At 33.3% G+C, this 14,874-nt stretch overlaps 1 protein-coding gene across 11 annotated transcripts in view; it reads left to right on the forward strand.

Moving 5' to 3' along the window:
- PPIP5K2 (diphosphoinositol pentakisphosphate kinase 2) overlaps positions 1-14,874 on the forward strand; it is a 77,265-nt gene that overhangs the window by 28,869 nt on the left and 33,522 nt on the right. For 8 of the 11 annotated variants that reach the window (XM_025387752.1, XM_025387757.1, XM_025387753.1 and 5 more), the window contains exons 13-19: positions 43-152; positions 1,112-1,197; positions 3,804-3,929; positions 4,068-4,189; positions 4,769-4,951; positions 11,760-11,901; positions 12,681-12,904. In XM_025387752.1, coding sequence (XP_025243537.1) covers positions 43-152; positions 1,112-1,197; positions 3,804-3,929; positions 4,068-4,189; positions 4,769-4,951; positions 11,760-11,901; positions 12,681-12,904 — 993 coding nt within the window. The remainder of the gene's footprint in view (positions 1-42; positions 153-1,111; positions 1,198-3,803; positions 3,930-4,067; positions 4,190-4,768; positions 4,952-11,759; positions 11,902-12,680; positions 12,905-14,874) is intronic. The other 3 variants (XM_025387754.1, XM_025387760.1, XM_025387763.1) reach the window with 1 other exon arrangement.

Here is a 14,874-nt window from a genome sequence, read left to right on the forward strand (position 1 = left end):
AAATTACATAAAAATTCAATTTTCTGTTAATTTATTTTATAGGAAGTGCTAGATATTGCACGACAGCTTCTTATGGAGCTGGGACAAAATAATGATTCTGAAATTGAAGAAAACAAGCCAAAACTTGAACAACTTAAGACTGTATTAGAGATGTGAGTATCTTTTTGAAACCCTTAATCGCGATACTACATATAGCTCTTCTTTTTTATGTATGTGATTTTCCATTTTAATTACTTTCACAGTCTGATCTTTTTACTCTTTGTTACTATAGTTGAAACGTGAAGGAAAATCTAATGTGAAAAAAATAGATTGTTGTATTGAAGGTTTTAGCTCTGGTTTTCATTTAGGTGAGAAGATTAAATAAGGACATCAGATTTGTGTCTTCTGTGAAATACTGCTTAGAATCAAGGCCACATTGCTAACTTGACCATAGATTCATTGCAGTTTAAATATAAAAAATTTGAGCTTTGCCTTAATCAAGTAAAATGGATACCCATCAATATTCCTGTTATAGCTTTATATTTTTAACCTCTTATAATCTTATTTCCTTTATTTCTTAAAACACATACATCTGTGTTTTTACATATTTCTGTACTTTATCTCTTCAGAGTTGTCTTTTTTTTTTTTTTTTTTTGAGACAGGGTCTTATTCTGTCACCCAGGCTGGAGTCAGTGGTATGATCTCAGCTCACTGCAACCTCCCCCTCCCAGGTTCAAGCGATTCTCGTGCCTCAGCCTCCCAAGTATCTGGGACCACAGGTGCACGCCACCATGCCTGGCTAAGTTTTGTATTGTTAGTGGAGACAGTTTCACCATGTTGGCCGGGCTGGTATTGAACTCCTGACCTCAAGTGATCCGCTCACCTCGGCCTCCCAAAGTGCTGGGATTACAGGCTTGAGCCATGGCACCCATGCCTGTAATGTTTAGAAAAACATTTTTGTTTTTAATGTGGTTAGAATGATTATATATGGTGCAATTTTTTTTTTTTTTTTTTTTTTTGGCTAGAATATTTTGAAGAATTAAACAGGCGATTACAGATAAAAGGGAGCATGAATATGTGAGATTTAGTTTTTCCCTACATTGTCTATTCTGCTTATCATTTTATTTTTCAGGTATGGTCATTTTTCTGGAATAAATCGTAAGGTTCAGTTGACCTATCTCCCTCATGGTTGTCCTAAAACATCTAGTGAAGAGGAGGGTATGTCATTCTTAATGCTTATACAGTAGTTTTATTTATATGTAGTAACTTGTTATTCACTGTTGATTACTTTTGGACCATCTTTTGCTTCGTAGTTTAGGACTGGCATGGTGAGGAAAAATAAAGTGGAATTATCTTAGCTGTGCTTCCTTTAAATAAAGGATACATTTTTACATCACCTATTCTTTAAATAAAGGATAGATTTTATTATTTTGAAAACTGCATAGGACTTCCTTTTAACTGTGAGATTGTTTCAGAAAACGTATTTATTTATAACTGTTATTTAATGGGCCCCTTACATCACCTTTTGATAGCAGAGGGCAGAGTATCTAAGAAGAAAGCCCAAGAAGTACAAAAAGACTTTGAAAAAATATACAATTAACCTGTTTTTAAAATAAATGGATATTTTCTTCCATCCAGTAAACCAGAATAAGTGTTTAAACAAGTTTGGTCTCCTAAGAGCAGTTAGTATCCACATTTATAAATACATTTACCTTACAAAAGAAAAGGGTAGGGATTGAGGAAGTCATTTCATAGAGAAATGCAGATGGCCAATAAAATAATAATGATAGTAATAAGAATCTGTCTTGCCTATCATATTGGCAAAGTACTTTCTTCATTTCTGTTTTAAACTGGTAATAAAATGTGCTGATGAGAATTCATTGAGACAGGATTTCAGTCTATAGTAGAAGTATAAATTGGCACAGTTTTTTGAAATGTAATTTGGCAATATATCAAAAACTTCAAAAGATGTTCTTATGCTTTGACTTGAATTCTGCTTATCAGAATCTAACCCAAAGAAGTAATCAGATGTTCAGGGAAAGATTGATCTATAGGGATATTCATAGTGGTATTGCTTATAGTAGCAAAAATTAAAGTAATGATTATCTTAAATGCAGACACAAATTTATAATAATCTTTATATATATATATTTTAACATTTGATATATTGCTCTTATCACATTTTGTGGTTAATAGTAATACAGGTTAATTTTCTATATCTTAGTATTTATCATCAAAAACATTCTGTAAACAAATAATTTAAAAAGTTAGGTAACTAACTTTCCTTCCGTAAATTAATATTGATCTATATGACAAAGCTCACAGAACTGCTAACTAGCTGCAGGTGAAGGGGTGATTTCCTCTCACCTTTTAAAGAATCATTATTGGCCGGGCGCGGTGGCTCAAGCCTGTAATCCCAGCACTTTGGGAGGCCGAGACGGGCGGATCACGAGGTCAGGAGATCGAGACCATCCTGGCTAACACAGTGAAACGCCGTCTCTACTAAAAAAAAAAAAAATACAAAAAAAAAGGAAAAAAAAAACTAGCTGGGCGAGGTGGCGGGCGCCTGTAGTCCCAGCTACTCCGGAGGCTGAGGCAGGAGAATGGCGTAAACCCGGGAGGCGGAGCTTGCAGTGAGCTGAGGTCCGGCCACTGCACTCCAGCTCGGGCGACAGAGCGAGACTCCGTCTCAAAAAAAAAAAAAAAAAAGAATCATTATTAAGTTCTTTTAGTGCTTATAATGCTTATTCTTGAATTACTTTTTTTCAGAACCCAACACAGATCTTAATATCATGAAAAGGAGTAGGTCAAAATTAAGTACAGAAACTCATTAACTTATAGTATTTTCTTTGTCCAAGAAAATACTTTGATGTGTAACATGCAGAGATTCCACAAGTTCAAATTTAAAAAGCTGCTCTTGATTACCATTTGTTTGCATAAAATTTATTAGATTGTATGAAATTTATTAGATTGCATAAAATTTAAATTAGAATAAATGTTAGGCTCTGTCATCTCACATCTTCCTAAAAATGATGCAAATCACTGATTTCCAATCTTAAAAACGTGTATCTGGCCGGGCGCAGTGGCTCACGCCTTAATCCCAGCACTTTAGGAGGCCGAGGTGGGTGGATCACTTGAGGTCGAGACCAGCCTGGCCAACATGCTGAAAACCCCGTCTCTACTAAAAAGACAAAAATTAGCCAGTCGCCTATAGTCCCAGTTACTCAGGAAGGTGAGGCAGGAGAATTGCTCAAACCTGAGAGGCGGAGGTTGCGGTGAGCCGAGATCTTGCCACTGCACTCCAGCCTGGGCGACCAAGCGAGACTCCGCCTCAAAAAAAAAAAAAAAAAAAACACCAAAAGTATATATATCTTCTTCACTTCAACTAATGTATTTTCTTTTATGGGACAGCACTGAAAAGGGTGCTTGATAGCAAGGCACATAAAACCTGGATTCTGGCATCAAGGAGCTGTCAATCCAGCAGACATAGCACAACTAAATTAAGTACACTGAAGAAATTACTATGAAAACAGGCAAGGGAGAAACGTTACATCCCTGAAGAAAATTGGGAGCCATTTTTCTAAAGTATGAGAGAGATTTTCAAATTTCAGTAAGATTTAAACAGGAATAGCAAGGGAGTATTCCTTACCGAAGCACTGCCTGCAAACAGCATTAAGGGACATACATGCAACAACATTTAAGGAAGAAAATATCCTACATATGGGCCATATTTCACCACAGAAGAGAGCACAGACAAAAAATTAATCTTAAGTCTGTTTAAAAAAAACCTTAACATTTGTTTTATTCATTCATATGTGTCATAGACAGCCGAAGAGAAGAACCATCTTTACTTCTGGTTCTAAAATGGGGAGGTGAATTAACTCCTGCAGGCAGGGTCCAGGCTGAAGAACTTGGAAGAGCTTTCAGGTGTATGTATCCTGGAGGTCAAGGTAAATCTTAGAGTTTTCTTTAATTTGACTAATTTCATAAATTGTATTTTGAAATCCTCATTTTTGATGTTATTAAATATTTATAGAAATACAATAAAATGAAAATATAGCTGAAGTGATTTGAGGATTTATTTTCAGGAGATTATGCAGGATTTCCTGGTTGTGGTTTACTTAGATTACATAGCACCTACAGACATGACCTCAAAATATATGCCTCTGATGAAGGACGAGTCCAGATGACTGCAGCTGCTTTTGCAAAGGTACAAATAATTTTTTTTTTTTAGAATTACTAGAGTTTTTAATCTAATACTGCATCTTAAAACATTTTTGGCTGTGTGCAGTGGCTTACACCTGTAATCCTAGCACTTTGGGAAGCTGAGGTGGTCAGATCACTCGAGCCCAGGAGTTTGAGACCAGCCTGGGCAACATGACAAAACCCTGTCTCTACAAAAAAATTGAAGAAAAAAAAATGAGTCAGATGTAGTGGTTCACACCTGTAATCCCAGCAGCTCAGGAGGCTGAGGTGGGAGGGACCACCTGAGCCCAGGAGGTCAAGGCTACAATGAGCCAAAATCACGCCACTGCACTCTACCCCAGGCAACAGTGTGAGACCCTTGTCTCAAAAAAAAAAAAAAAAAAAAATTTTAACTAAGGAATCTTTAAAAATTCTGTATTTGGAACTTTCAAGTAAAACCCTAAAATGACAATAATCAATTGTCATATTAATAAAGTTTATTTACTGTAAACTTACTTTATACCTTATGAAAATCAATATGTAACAAATATTATTTTACATATTAATTTTTTAAATTCGTGTTTTCTTTATTTAATATGCTTAGGGGCTTTTAGCTTTGGAAGGAGAGCTTACGCCCATTCTTGTTCAAATGGTGAAAAGTGCAAATATGAACGGTCTTTTGGATAGTGATAGTGACTCTTTGAGCAGTTGTCAGCAACGTGTGAAGGCAAGGCTTCATGAAATACTTCAGAAAGACAGAGATTTTACTGCTGAAGATTATGAAAAGGTGGGTCTTAGCAAACTCTTTTATATTGTGAAATATTACACACACACACAGAAAAGTGATAACTGCATAAAACATAAATGTAGAGCTTATTGTATTATAAAGCAATTACACATGTTATCATCCTCCAAGTAAAGAAATAGAACATTGGAACAACTTTGGCTTCTGTATGCCCCTTCCCAATCGCAACCCATTCCCTACCTCCTCAAAAAAACTACTGTCCTGACTTTTTATATTCTTTTCATATCCAGAATACTTACTTGGATAATGAGTATAGTCTCTAACCAGTGTAGTCTCATTTTTGGCTTTTTTCTAACTTTAAATCTATTGATTTTAATTGACAAATTAAAATTATATATGTTTATAACACAACATGTTTTAAAGTATATATGCATTGTGAAATGGCTAACTCGAGCTAATTTATGTATTACCTCATATCCTTATTTTTTTGTGACGAGAACATTTGAAATCTACTCTCAGCAATTTTCAAGGATAAAATACATTGCTATTACTATAATCACAATGTTGTACAATAGAGCTCCTGAACTTATTCCTTTTATCTAACTGAACTTGTGTATCGCTTGACCAACATCTTCCCAACCCCTTCCTTTTCCAGCCTCTGGTAGCCATCATTTTACTCTGCTTCTGAGTTTAACTTTTTTAGATTCTACATATAAGTGAGATTACACATATTTGTCATTCTGTGCCTGGCTTATTTCACTTAACATAATGTCTTCTAGATTCATCCATGTTGTTGCTAATGATAGGATTGCCTTCTTTTTAAGGCTAGATGATGATATTTCATTGTGTATATATACTACACTTCCTTTATTCGTTCATCTGTTATTGGACAGGTTGATTCCAGATCTTATCTATTGTGAACAGTACTACAATAAACATAGGAATCCAAATATCTCCTTGACATATGATTCCATTTCCTTTAGTTATATACCTAGCATTGGGATTGTTGGATCATATGGTAATTCTGTCTTCAGTTTTTTGAGCAGTGTTCATACTGTTTTCTATAGTGGCTCTACAATATTAATTTACTTTGGCTATTTTTTAAGGTTCATATAATAGAACATGTTCTATTTTATATTTGACTTCTTTTATTTAATATTTTATTTGTGAAATTCAACCATAGTAAGTAATGGTCATAGTTAGTTAATAATCATTGCTGTGTTTGTTGTATTACATTTCAGGGTTGGCAGAACTTTTCTGTAAGACACCAGATAGTAAATATTTTATTAAAAAAAATTAGACTTTGCAGTCCAAATATGGTCTGTGTTGCTTTTTTTTTTTTTTAACTGCCTTTTAAGCATGTAAAAACCATTCTTAGCCCATGGCCTGTGTGACAGGCCACATTTGACCTGCAGGCTATAGTTTGTTGACCCATGTACTATTTTATGAACATATTACAATTTATATATGCTTTATATTATTGTTAGAGTTTTGGACTCTTAGGATTAAAGTTGCCATGAATACCCTTGTATGCCACCTGTGCAATGAGCATACATTTCTCTTGGGTATATTGTAGGAGTGGAATTATTGTGACCATGGTATGCTTATTTACAATGTTAGTAGGTGATGTCAAACTGTTTTCTAGTGCCATTGAGCTAATTTACAGTCCCACCAGAGGTCCATGATAGTTGTCATTGCTCCACATATTCTCCATTCTTGGGATTCTCAGATGATTCCATTTTGGCCATTCTGGTGGATATACCTAGAATTCACTTTATTGTGGCTTCAGTGTCTGTTGACCATTTAAATATCCTCTTGAATGAGGACAAGTCTCTTGTCTTTTTTCTATGAATTGTCTATGTTTTTCTTCTTGAATGGCAGAAGTTCTTTATTCTGGATATGAGCTCTTTGTTATATGTATATAACACCACCTACTCTGAGCCTTCATGTTGTCATGATTCTTTTCTTTTCTTTCTTTTTTTTTTTTTTTCTGTTTTTTGTTTTAGAGAAAGGGTCTTGCTTCATGACCCAGGCTGGAGTGCAGTGGTATGATCATAGCTCACTGTGGCCTAAAACCCCTGGGCTCAGGCGATCCTCCTGCTTCAGCGTCCTGAGTAGCTGAGATTACAGGTGCATGCCACCATGCTCAGCTAACTTTTTAAATTTTTTAGAGACTGGGTCTCACTGTATTGCCAAGGCTAGTCTCGAACTCTTGGCCTCAAGTGATCCTCCTGCCTTGACATCCCAAGGCTTTGGAATTACAGGCATGAGCCACCAAGCCCAGCCAGTAATATCTTTTGTTAAGCAGAAGTTCTAGTTTTTCATGATTTCCAAGTTCATTTTTTTCCCCTTATGGTCAATGCATTTTAATACATTGTCAGGATATCTTTTTCTGACTAGAGGCCATAAGGGGTATATATATATATTCATTCTATAAATTTACTGTTTTGCTCTTCACATTTATCAGCAATCCAGATAAAATTGACTTTTATGTGTGCTATCAACTAAGAATATCAAGGTTGATATTTCCCCTAACTATATGTACATCTGGGTGTCCCAGCAGAACATACTGAAAAGACTGTTCTTTCCCACTACTCAGAAGTACCGTCTTTATTATATATGTGTAATCGGTTTCTAGACCCTGTATTCTGTTTGTTGATCCTTGTGCCAATGAATAATATCTCCCAACATGCAAATGGATCCTTCTTCAAGTGTTTCTTGGCCTTTTTTTTTTTTGCATTTTCATGTAAATTTTAAAACAAGCTGGTCAAAAATACTGTTGGGATTTTTTATTTAGGTTACATTATATCTGTAGTTTGTGCAAATTTACATTTTTTTCTCTAGTCTTTTAATCTGTGAATGTGTAGCTCATTTATTTAGATATTCTTTAATATCTTTCAATAATGTTTTATAATTTACTTCACAGGGTTCTTGTGCATCTTCGTTAGATTTAGGCTGAGGTGATTGATATTATGCAATTATAAATGGCCCCTCTTTAAAAGTTTTATTCTGTGTTGTTGGTGTATAGAAATATAATTAGTTTTAAAATATTGAGATTATAGGCATCAACCTTGTTGAACTCATTAGTTCTAATAATTTATCTAGATTTGTTTGATTCTTTAACAGCACATCCATATGTTTTTTGCTTTTCCAATCTTTGTTTTTTAAAAATTATTTTTCTTGCTTTCCATAGCTAGGACCCTCAAAACAATATTAAGTAAAAGTAGCATTTCTAGTAACACTGGACATTAAATATGAAGTTTTCTGTAGATATTGTATATAGCTGCCCTTCTTCAAAATAAGGAGATTTCATTGTTTCTATTTGGCTAATAGATTATAAAAACTTACTGAACTTTGTCATATTTTCTTTCATCTATTACATCATACAGTTTTTTGAATGTGAAACTAACTTGAGTTCTAGAATATCCTCAACTTTTCCATGTATGATCTTTTTCATTCATATCACTGATTTTAGTTTGCTGATATTTTTGGTTAGGAATTTTGATCTATCTTCATGAGTCAGATTGGCCTTTACTTTTTTATTTTTGTTGTGTCTTTTATTTCAATGTCAGGGTTATGCTAGTCTTGTAAAATTAGTTAGGAAATACTTCCTATTTGAGGGGAATAGTATATGTACAAATATTTCATTAAATTTTTGGTAAACTTTACTGGTAAATAGTATGGTAATTCCTGTGGGTGTTTTCTTTGTGGGAAAGTTTCTAATTATGGATTTCAGAATAGTTTAGTACTTCTCAGTTATGTTTATGTCAGTATTAAATTGCATTTTTTAGAAGTTTGTTCATAATTTCCTCTTTAATTTCTTTGTAATTTGTGTAGGATCTATAGAGATGTCCCTTTTTCTTTCATAACATTATACTTTTTTCCTTTTTTTCTTGATCAGTTTCACCATGGTTGATTAGTTTATTAGTCCTTTCAAAGAACCATTGTTTAGATTTGTTAGGTCTCTGAATTATATGCTTATTTTCCATTTGATTAATTCTCATTGCTTAATATTTTATTTCTTCTACCTCTCTAGTTTTATTTTGCTATTTTTCTGATTCTCAAAATTAATAACACCAGGTGAATACTTACTAAGTTATTAGTGGTCTGTCTTTTACAAAATATACACCCTAGGCCATAAATTTTCCTTTATGCACTCTTTTGACTGGAGTCATTTATTATATTCGTAAATATAAATATTTCCAACAGAGAAACAGCCTTAAATTCTAGACTCACTTTCTGGATCACTGACCTTTGAGTTTGCTTCCATAATTCTTTACCATCTTGTTATTTCACAGATTTCTTAAAACATAAGTATAGAAATTCTTTGCCCAGAATTTTTACTTACCTTCAGTGGATATATTGGTCCAAGCTACCTAGTTTATTATAACCAGAGGTAGAATTGCACTTTATATTTTTTTATATTTGTAGAAACTTACTTAATGTGATTAAATAACTTGCCAAGCTAAATGTCAAAACTGGAATGTGAAACTATATTTTTATTGATGGCTTTTATTAAATTCAAAAAAGAGAAATCATTACAAAGGCATAATAGGATAGTGGTTGAGAGCACCAGTCTGTAGCCAGACTACCTGCATTTGAGTCCTACTCCTTCACATCCTAGTGGTTTGATCTTAAGCAAGTAGCTTAACCTCAGGTAAGTAACTCATCTGGGAAAAGAAAATAATAGATGCCTAGAGTTATTACATGTAAATATTTGTCAAGTGGTCAGAACTGTATTCACACATGTTAAGAGAGTCAGCAGATTGTCATCAAATTCCATTAAGTTAGAGTATTTCTGCTAAATTTTCTTTAATGATAATGACAGCTAAGGTTTAATATTTTTTAACATGAATTGAGTCTTTTACTTCCTCCCTGATCTTACTACTATACAGTTCACCCTTAGACAATATTGGGGTTAGAAGTGCCAGTTCCCCTCACAGTAAAAAAAATTAGTGTTTAACTTTTGACTCTGCAAAAACTTAACTACCAAGTTAAGCCTACCTCTGACTAGAAGCCTTAGCAATAATGTGAACAATGAACATATATGAAGGGTCTTCAAAAGTTAATGGAAAATGCTCATTATGCAAAAACTATACACAAATTTCAACTTTTTTTTTATAGTAAAATAAACTCGTATTAACTTGTTATAAAATGTCTGAACAGGATTTAGTTTGAGGCACTAACAAGAGTAAGACATCAGTTTGAAGAGAGCCCCTGTGAGGGCAACATGAATTCTGCTAGAATTGAAACAAGAACAAACAGCAAATTTATGGCAAAGCTTAAGCAAAAAAAAATGGTGAAATCATTGATACTTTACAAAAAGTTTATAGGAACAGTTTCCCAAAGAAATCAGCAGTATACAAATGGATAACTCGTTTTAAGATGGGACAAGATGATGTCGAAGATGAAGCCCTCAACGGCAGACCATCTACATCAATTTTGCAAGGAAAAAATTAATCTTGTTCATGCCCTAATTGAAGAAGACCAATAATTAACAGCAGAAACAATAGCCAGTACCATAGACATCTCAGTTGATTCAACTTACACAATTCTGACTGAAAAATTAAAGTTGCGCAAACTTTCTGCTTAATTTAGAGTACCAGAACCATTGTGCTCAGATCAGCTAGAGATAGTAGCAGAGCTTTCAATGGAAATTTTAAACAATTAGGATGAAGATCCCAAAGCATTTCTTTGAAGAATTGTAACAGAAGATGAAACTGGTTTTACCAGGATGACCCTGAAGACAAAACGCAATCAAAGCAGTGGCTACCAAGAGGTAGAATTGGTCCAGTCAAAGCAGAAACAGACTGGTCAAGACAGAGGTCATGGCAGTAGTTTTTTGGGACTCTCAAGGCATTTTGCTTCTTGACTTTCTGGAGGGCTGAAAAGCAATAACATCTGCTTATTATGAGATTGTTTTGAGAGAGTTAGCCAAAGCATTAGCAGAAAACACCCACAAAATCTTCACTACAGAGTCCTCCATCGTGACAATGATCCTGCTTATTCCTCTCAGAAAAGGGCAGTTTTGCAAGAGTTTCAGTGGGAGATCGTTAGGAATCTACCTTGTGGTCCTGATATGGCTCCTTCTGACTTCTGTTTGTTTTCTAATCTTAAAAAAAATATTTAAGGGGCACTCATTTTTCTTCAGTTAATGTAAAAAGTCTGCATTGACATGGATAAATTCCCAGGATCCTCAGTTTTTTTAGGAATAGACTAAATGGCTGGTATCATTGCTTACAAAAGTGTCTTGACCCTGACAGACCTTGTGTTGAGAAATAAAGTTTTTTACTTTTATCTTTTAATTCAATTTTTTTCACATACTTTTTGGAAGTTCCCCAATATTTTGTATATGTATTCCATTCTCTAGTCCTACAATAGAGTGAACTAGAGAAAAGAAAATGTTAAGAAAATTCTAAAGTGAGCTAGAGGAAAGAAAATGTTATTAAGAAAATTATAGGGAAGAGAAAATATATTTACTATTCCTTAAGGGGAAGTACATCATCTTAGAGGTCTTCATCTTTATTTTCACACTGAGTAGGCTGAGAAGAAGGAGGAAGAGGAGGGATTAGTCATGCTGTCTTAAGGGTGGAAGAAGTGAAGGAGGTGGAAGGGGAGGCAGGAGAAACAGTACATTTTGGTGTAACTTTTAGGGAAAAACCCTGCATATATGTATGTGGTCCTTTGCAGTTCAAACCTGTGGTGTTCAAGGGTCAACTGTATTTTGTGGTCATTTTAATTTCTGCTATGGAATTATTCTCCAGCTACTGGAAAATTTTGTATATGTATATTGTTTTCTTAGACAATTAGGCATAACCACATATAAAATACATACTTTACTCATTTGTAGCTTACTCCATCTGGAAGCATTTCTCTTATCAAATCAATGCATTTAATTAAAAATCCTGTGAAGACCTGTGATAAAGTTTATTCCTTAATTCAGAGTTTGACTTCTCAAATCAGACATCGAATGGAAGATCCCAAATCATCAGGTAAATATGTTTTTCTTAGAGCATAGAACAAATAAAAGTTACTATTCAATTAAGTGTTTTAAAATATGATGCACCAATCTTATTTTAAGAAATAAGCCTTTCTTGAGAGCTATGTGTAGTATGAGTTAATATATATCAAGCAAAAAAGAATGGCTAAGTTATAGTGGTTTTTATCTATGACAGCATGAAAGATAAAATATTATCATTTGATTATCTTATTATGCAGCATTGCCATATAGTTAAGCAGTGAGTAGACAGGGTAATAAGAAGGAGCAAGCAATAGGAAAGTGATCTAGGCTCTGGCCCCAAAGCTTAGTTGGTTAGTAACTTAGACAACTTTGGCATCTTGGGTTTTTTTCTGTCAGAAAATGGATCAGTTGGACTATTTTTAATGTCTAAGGTTCCTCTGCTAAAGATAGTCTACCTATTCACTTAGTTATGTGAATCTAATAAGAGTAACAGTATTGAAAATTAAAAATATATGAGTTTGAAAATTAAAAATATATGAGCTTAAAAGAGCTTTGTTAAAATTGTTGCCCTTTTTCTTCTTCTTGTTATTAAAGTCTATAATATATGGAAAAAGTCTTTTATAAGCCTAGTTCCTAGCCCTTCAAGTCTAAAAAATACATGGTTGCTAGTAGTCTATGCCTATAGTAACTTCCTAACTTCATACCGTTGTATTTTTGACACTTTAAAAAGTTTCTAATTATTAACATATTAATATATATTCTAAATCAGATTTTTAAGTTGTGTAAACTAAAAATGTTCTGTTGTTTTAGATATTCAGCTTTACCATAGTGAAACATTGGAGCTTATGCTACGTAGATGGTCCAAGTTAGAGAAAGACTTTAAAACAAAGAATGGAAGATACGATATTAGTAAAATCCCTGACATATATGACTGTATAAAATATGATGTCCAGCATAATGGTTCCTTGAAATTAGAAAACACAATGGAATTATATAGGCTTTCGAAGGCATTAGCAGATATTGTTATCCCTCAGGTAAGTCATTCTTAAGAATCAATTTTCTTACAATATTAAATAAATACATACTTTTAAAATGTCTGTTGGTGGAAAAAAATGTAGTTGGTTTTCATGTCCTTGGAAAACCAGTAACTTTAAACAGGAAATTAGCTAATTATGAATTTATATTTTAAGCTTTTTATGGTTATATTGATCACATTATTTGATTTTCTAATAGTTTGATTACAGTGACATTTTTTAGTAGACTATATTTATTAGAGCAGTTTTATGTTCATAGCAAAATCAAACTGAAGGTACAAAGATTTCCCATATGCCCCCTGCCTCCATACATAGCGCATCCTCCCCCACATTATGATTATCCTCCACAAGAATGGTGCATTTTTTATAACTGATGAACCTACAATGACACATCACCCAGAGTCCATAGTCCATTAGGGTTCACTCTTGGTGTTGTACATATGGGTTTGGGCAAATTTATTGTGACATGTTTCTATCATCATAGTAGTATACAGAGTATTTTCAGTGCCATAAGAATGTAGTAATTTTTTTTTAATTTAAGAATTGATACTCTTAGTAATAATATGTGAACAAGCTAAAGAATGGAAAATAATAATTCCATATGGAATAAATAAATAAATTAAGTATTTATTGAACACCTGTTCTGCATCTGCCATCTATATATGGAAATATTTGGGGAGTAAGACATAAAGATAGTTGCGGCCTTATATGAAATTTTTTGCAAATCTTTTTATGCAAAAGTATTTTGTAAATAATGTTTAGAGGTCAAGATATATATAGTTGTTCTTTTGGGGGACGTGGGTCTTTTCATTATAGGAGAATAAAAATAAAGGTGTAATAAGAATTCAAATAACTAAAATGCAATTAAACAGAATTGGATTGATAATAAAGGGGTAAGTGACAAAATATATTGAGATCAGGAATGTGTTAGAAGAATAAAGTTCCAGATGCCATTTTTGGACCTTTTTTCAATTCAGTAGAAGATTATTTGGATATTGTAAATAGGAGGTTGGAGTAGATCAGATATTCCAACTGTGGACTACGTAAAGTTTGACAGCAGGAAAATGTTAAATATATCAAAAAGATAAAGATTGTGAAACAAGTTCAAAAAGCCTAACTTATGAATACCCATGTATAACAATGGTTAAAATAACTGTCCCTTTCCTAATATACATAGACAGTACAGGAAAACCTATAGATTTTGAAAAACTGAGAATTCAGACAGTTGTACAACTTACCTATAGGTATTTGTGTACATGTTAACAATTAGCTTGTTTCTTCAACATGAAAAGAACTATATATTTGTTTGATCAGATATATAGTGTAGACAATTTTAGGTATATTGTATGAACCTGTGATTTTAAAAATTATTTTTAAAAGAGGATGAAAATATCTCAGACTTTACGAATATGTCTTTAGGTCTTACTTTAGGAAACATTTACTTAGGAAACAGGACTCATTCCCTCACAATTTCTTTCATTTACCAAATGAAAAAGGTAAGTTTTATTCTGTAAAAGACAAGTTTTATTTTGCATAATAAAATGTTTCAGGTTTGTAAGTATGCTTTTTAATGATTACCTGTGAATACGAGACTTTAAGATATTTATGGTGGCTATAAGCACTTTTCAAGGTGGGCTTTCAGTATATCTAAATTTATCACCTACTCAGAGGCTAAATAAATACACAATGCTTTGTCTAATGTTTAGCATAACCATGTCTGTGCCATTGCATTGCTTATTTAATCTCACCCCTCTACTGTTTCCATTATATATATTAAATATTTTACAACTGGGAATGAAAAATTAGTCTCTAAGAGTTGAGCCCAAAAGAAAACTCAAGTGTTAATGGTATTGTAGATGGTCATTTCTCCTCCTTACATGGTGTATGTATTTCAGGTGTATTGTTTATATAGTTGAAGACATTTCTCACCATGTCTGTGTAACTTAAATAGTTATAATAATTTTTTTTAA

Source organism: Theropithecus gelada, chromosome 6, assembly GCF_003255815.1.
Source record: "Theropithecus gelada isolate Dixy chromosome 6, Tgel_1.0, whole genome shotgun sequence".
NCBI lineage: Eukaryota > Metazoa > Chordata > Mammalia > Primates > Cercopithecidae > Theropithecus > Theropithecus gelada.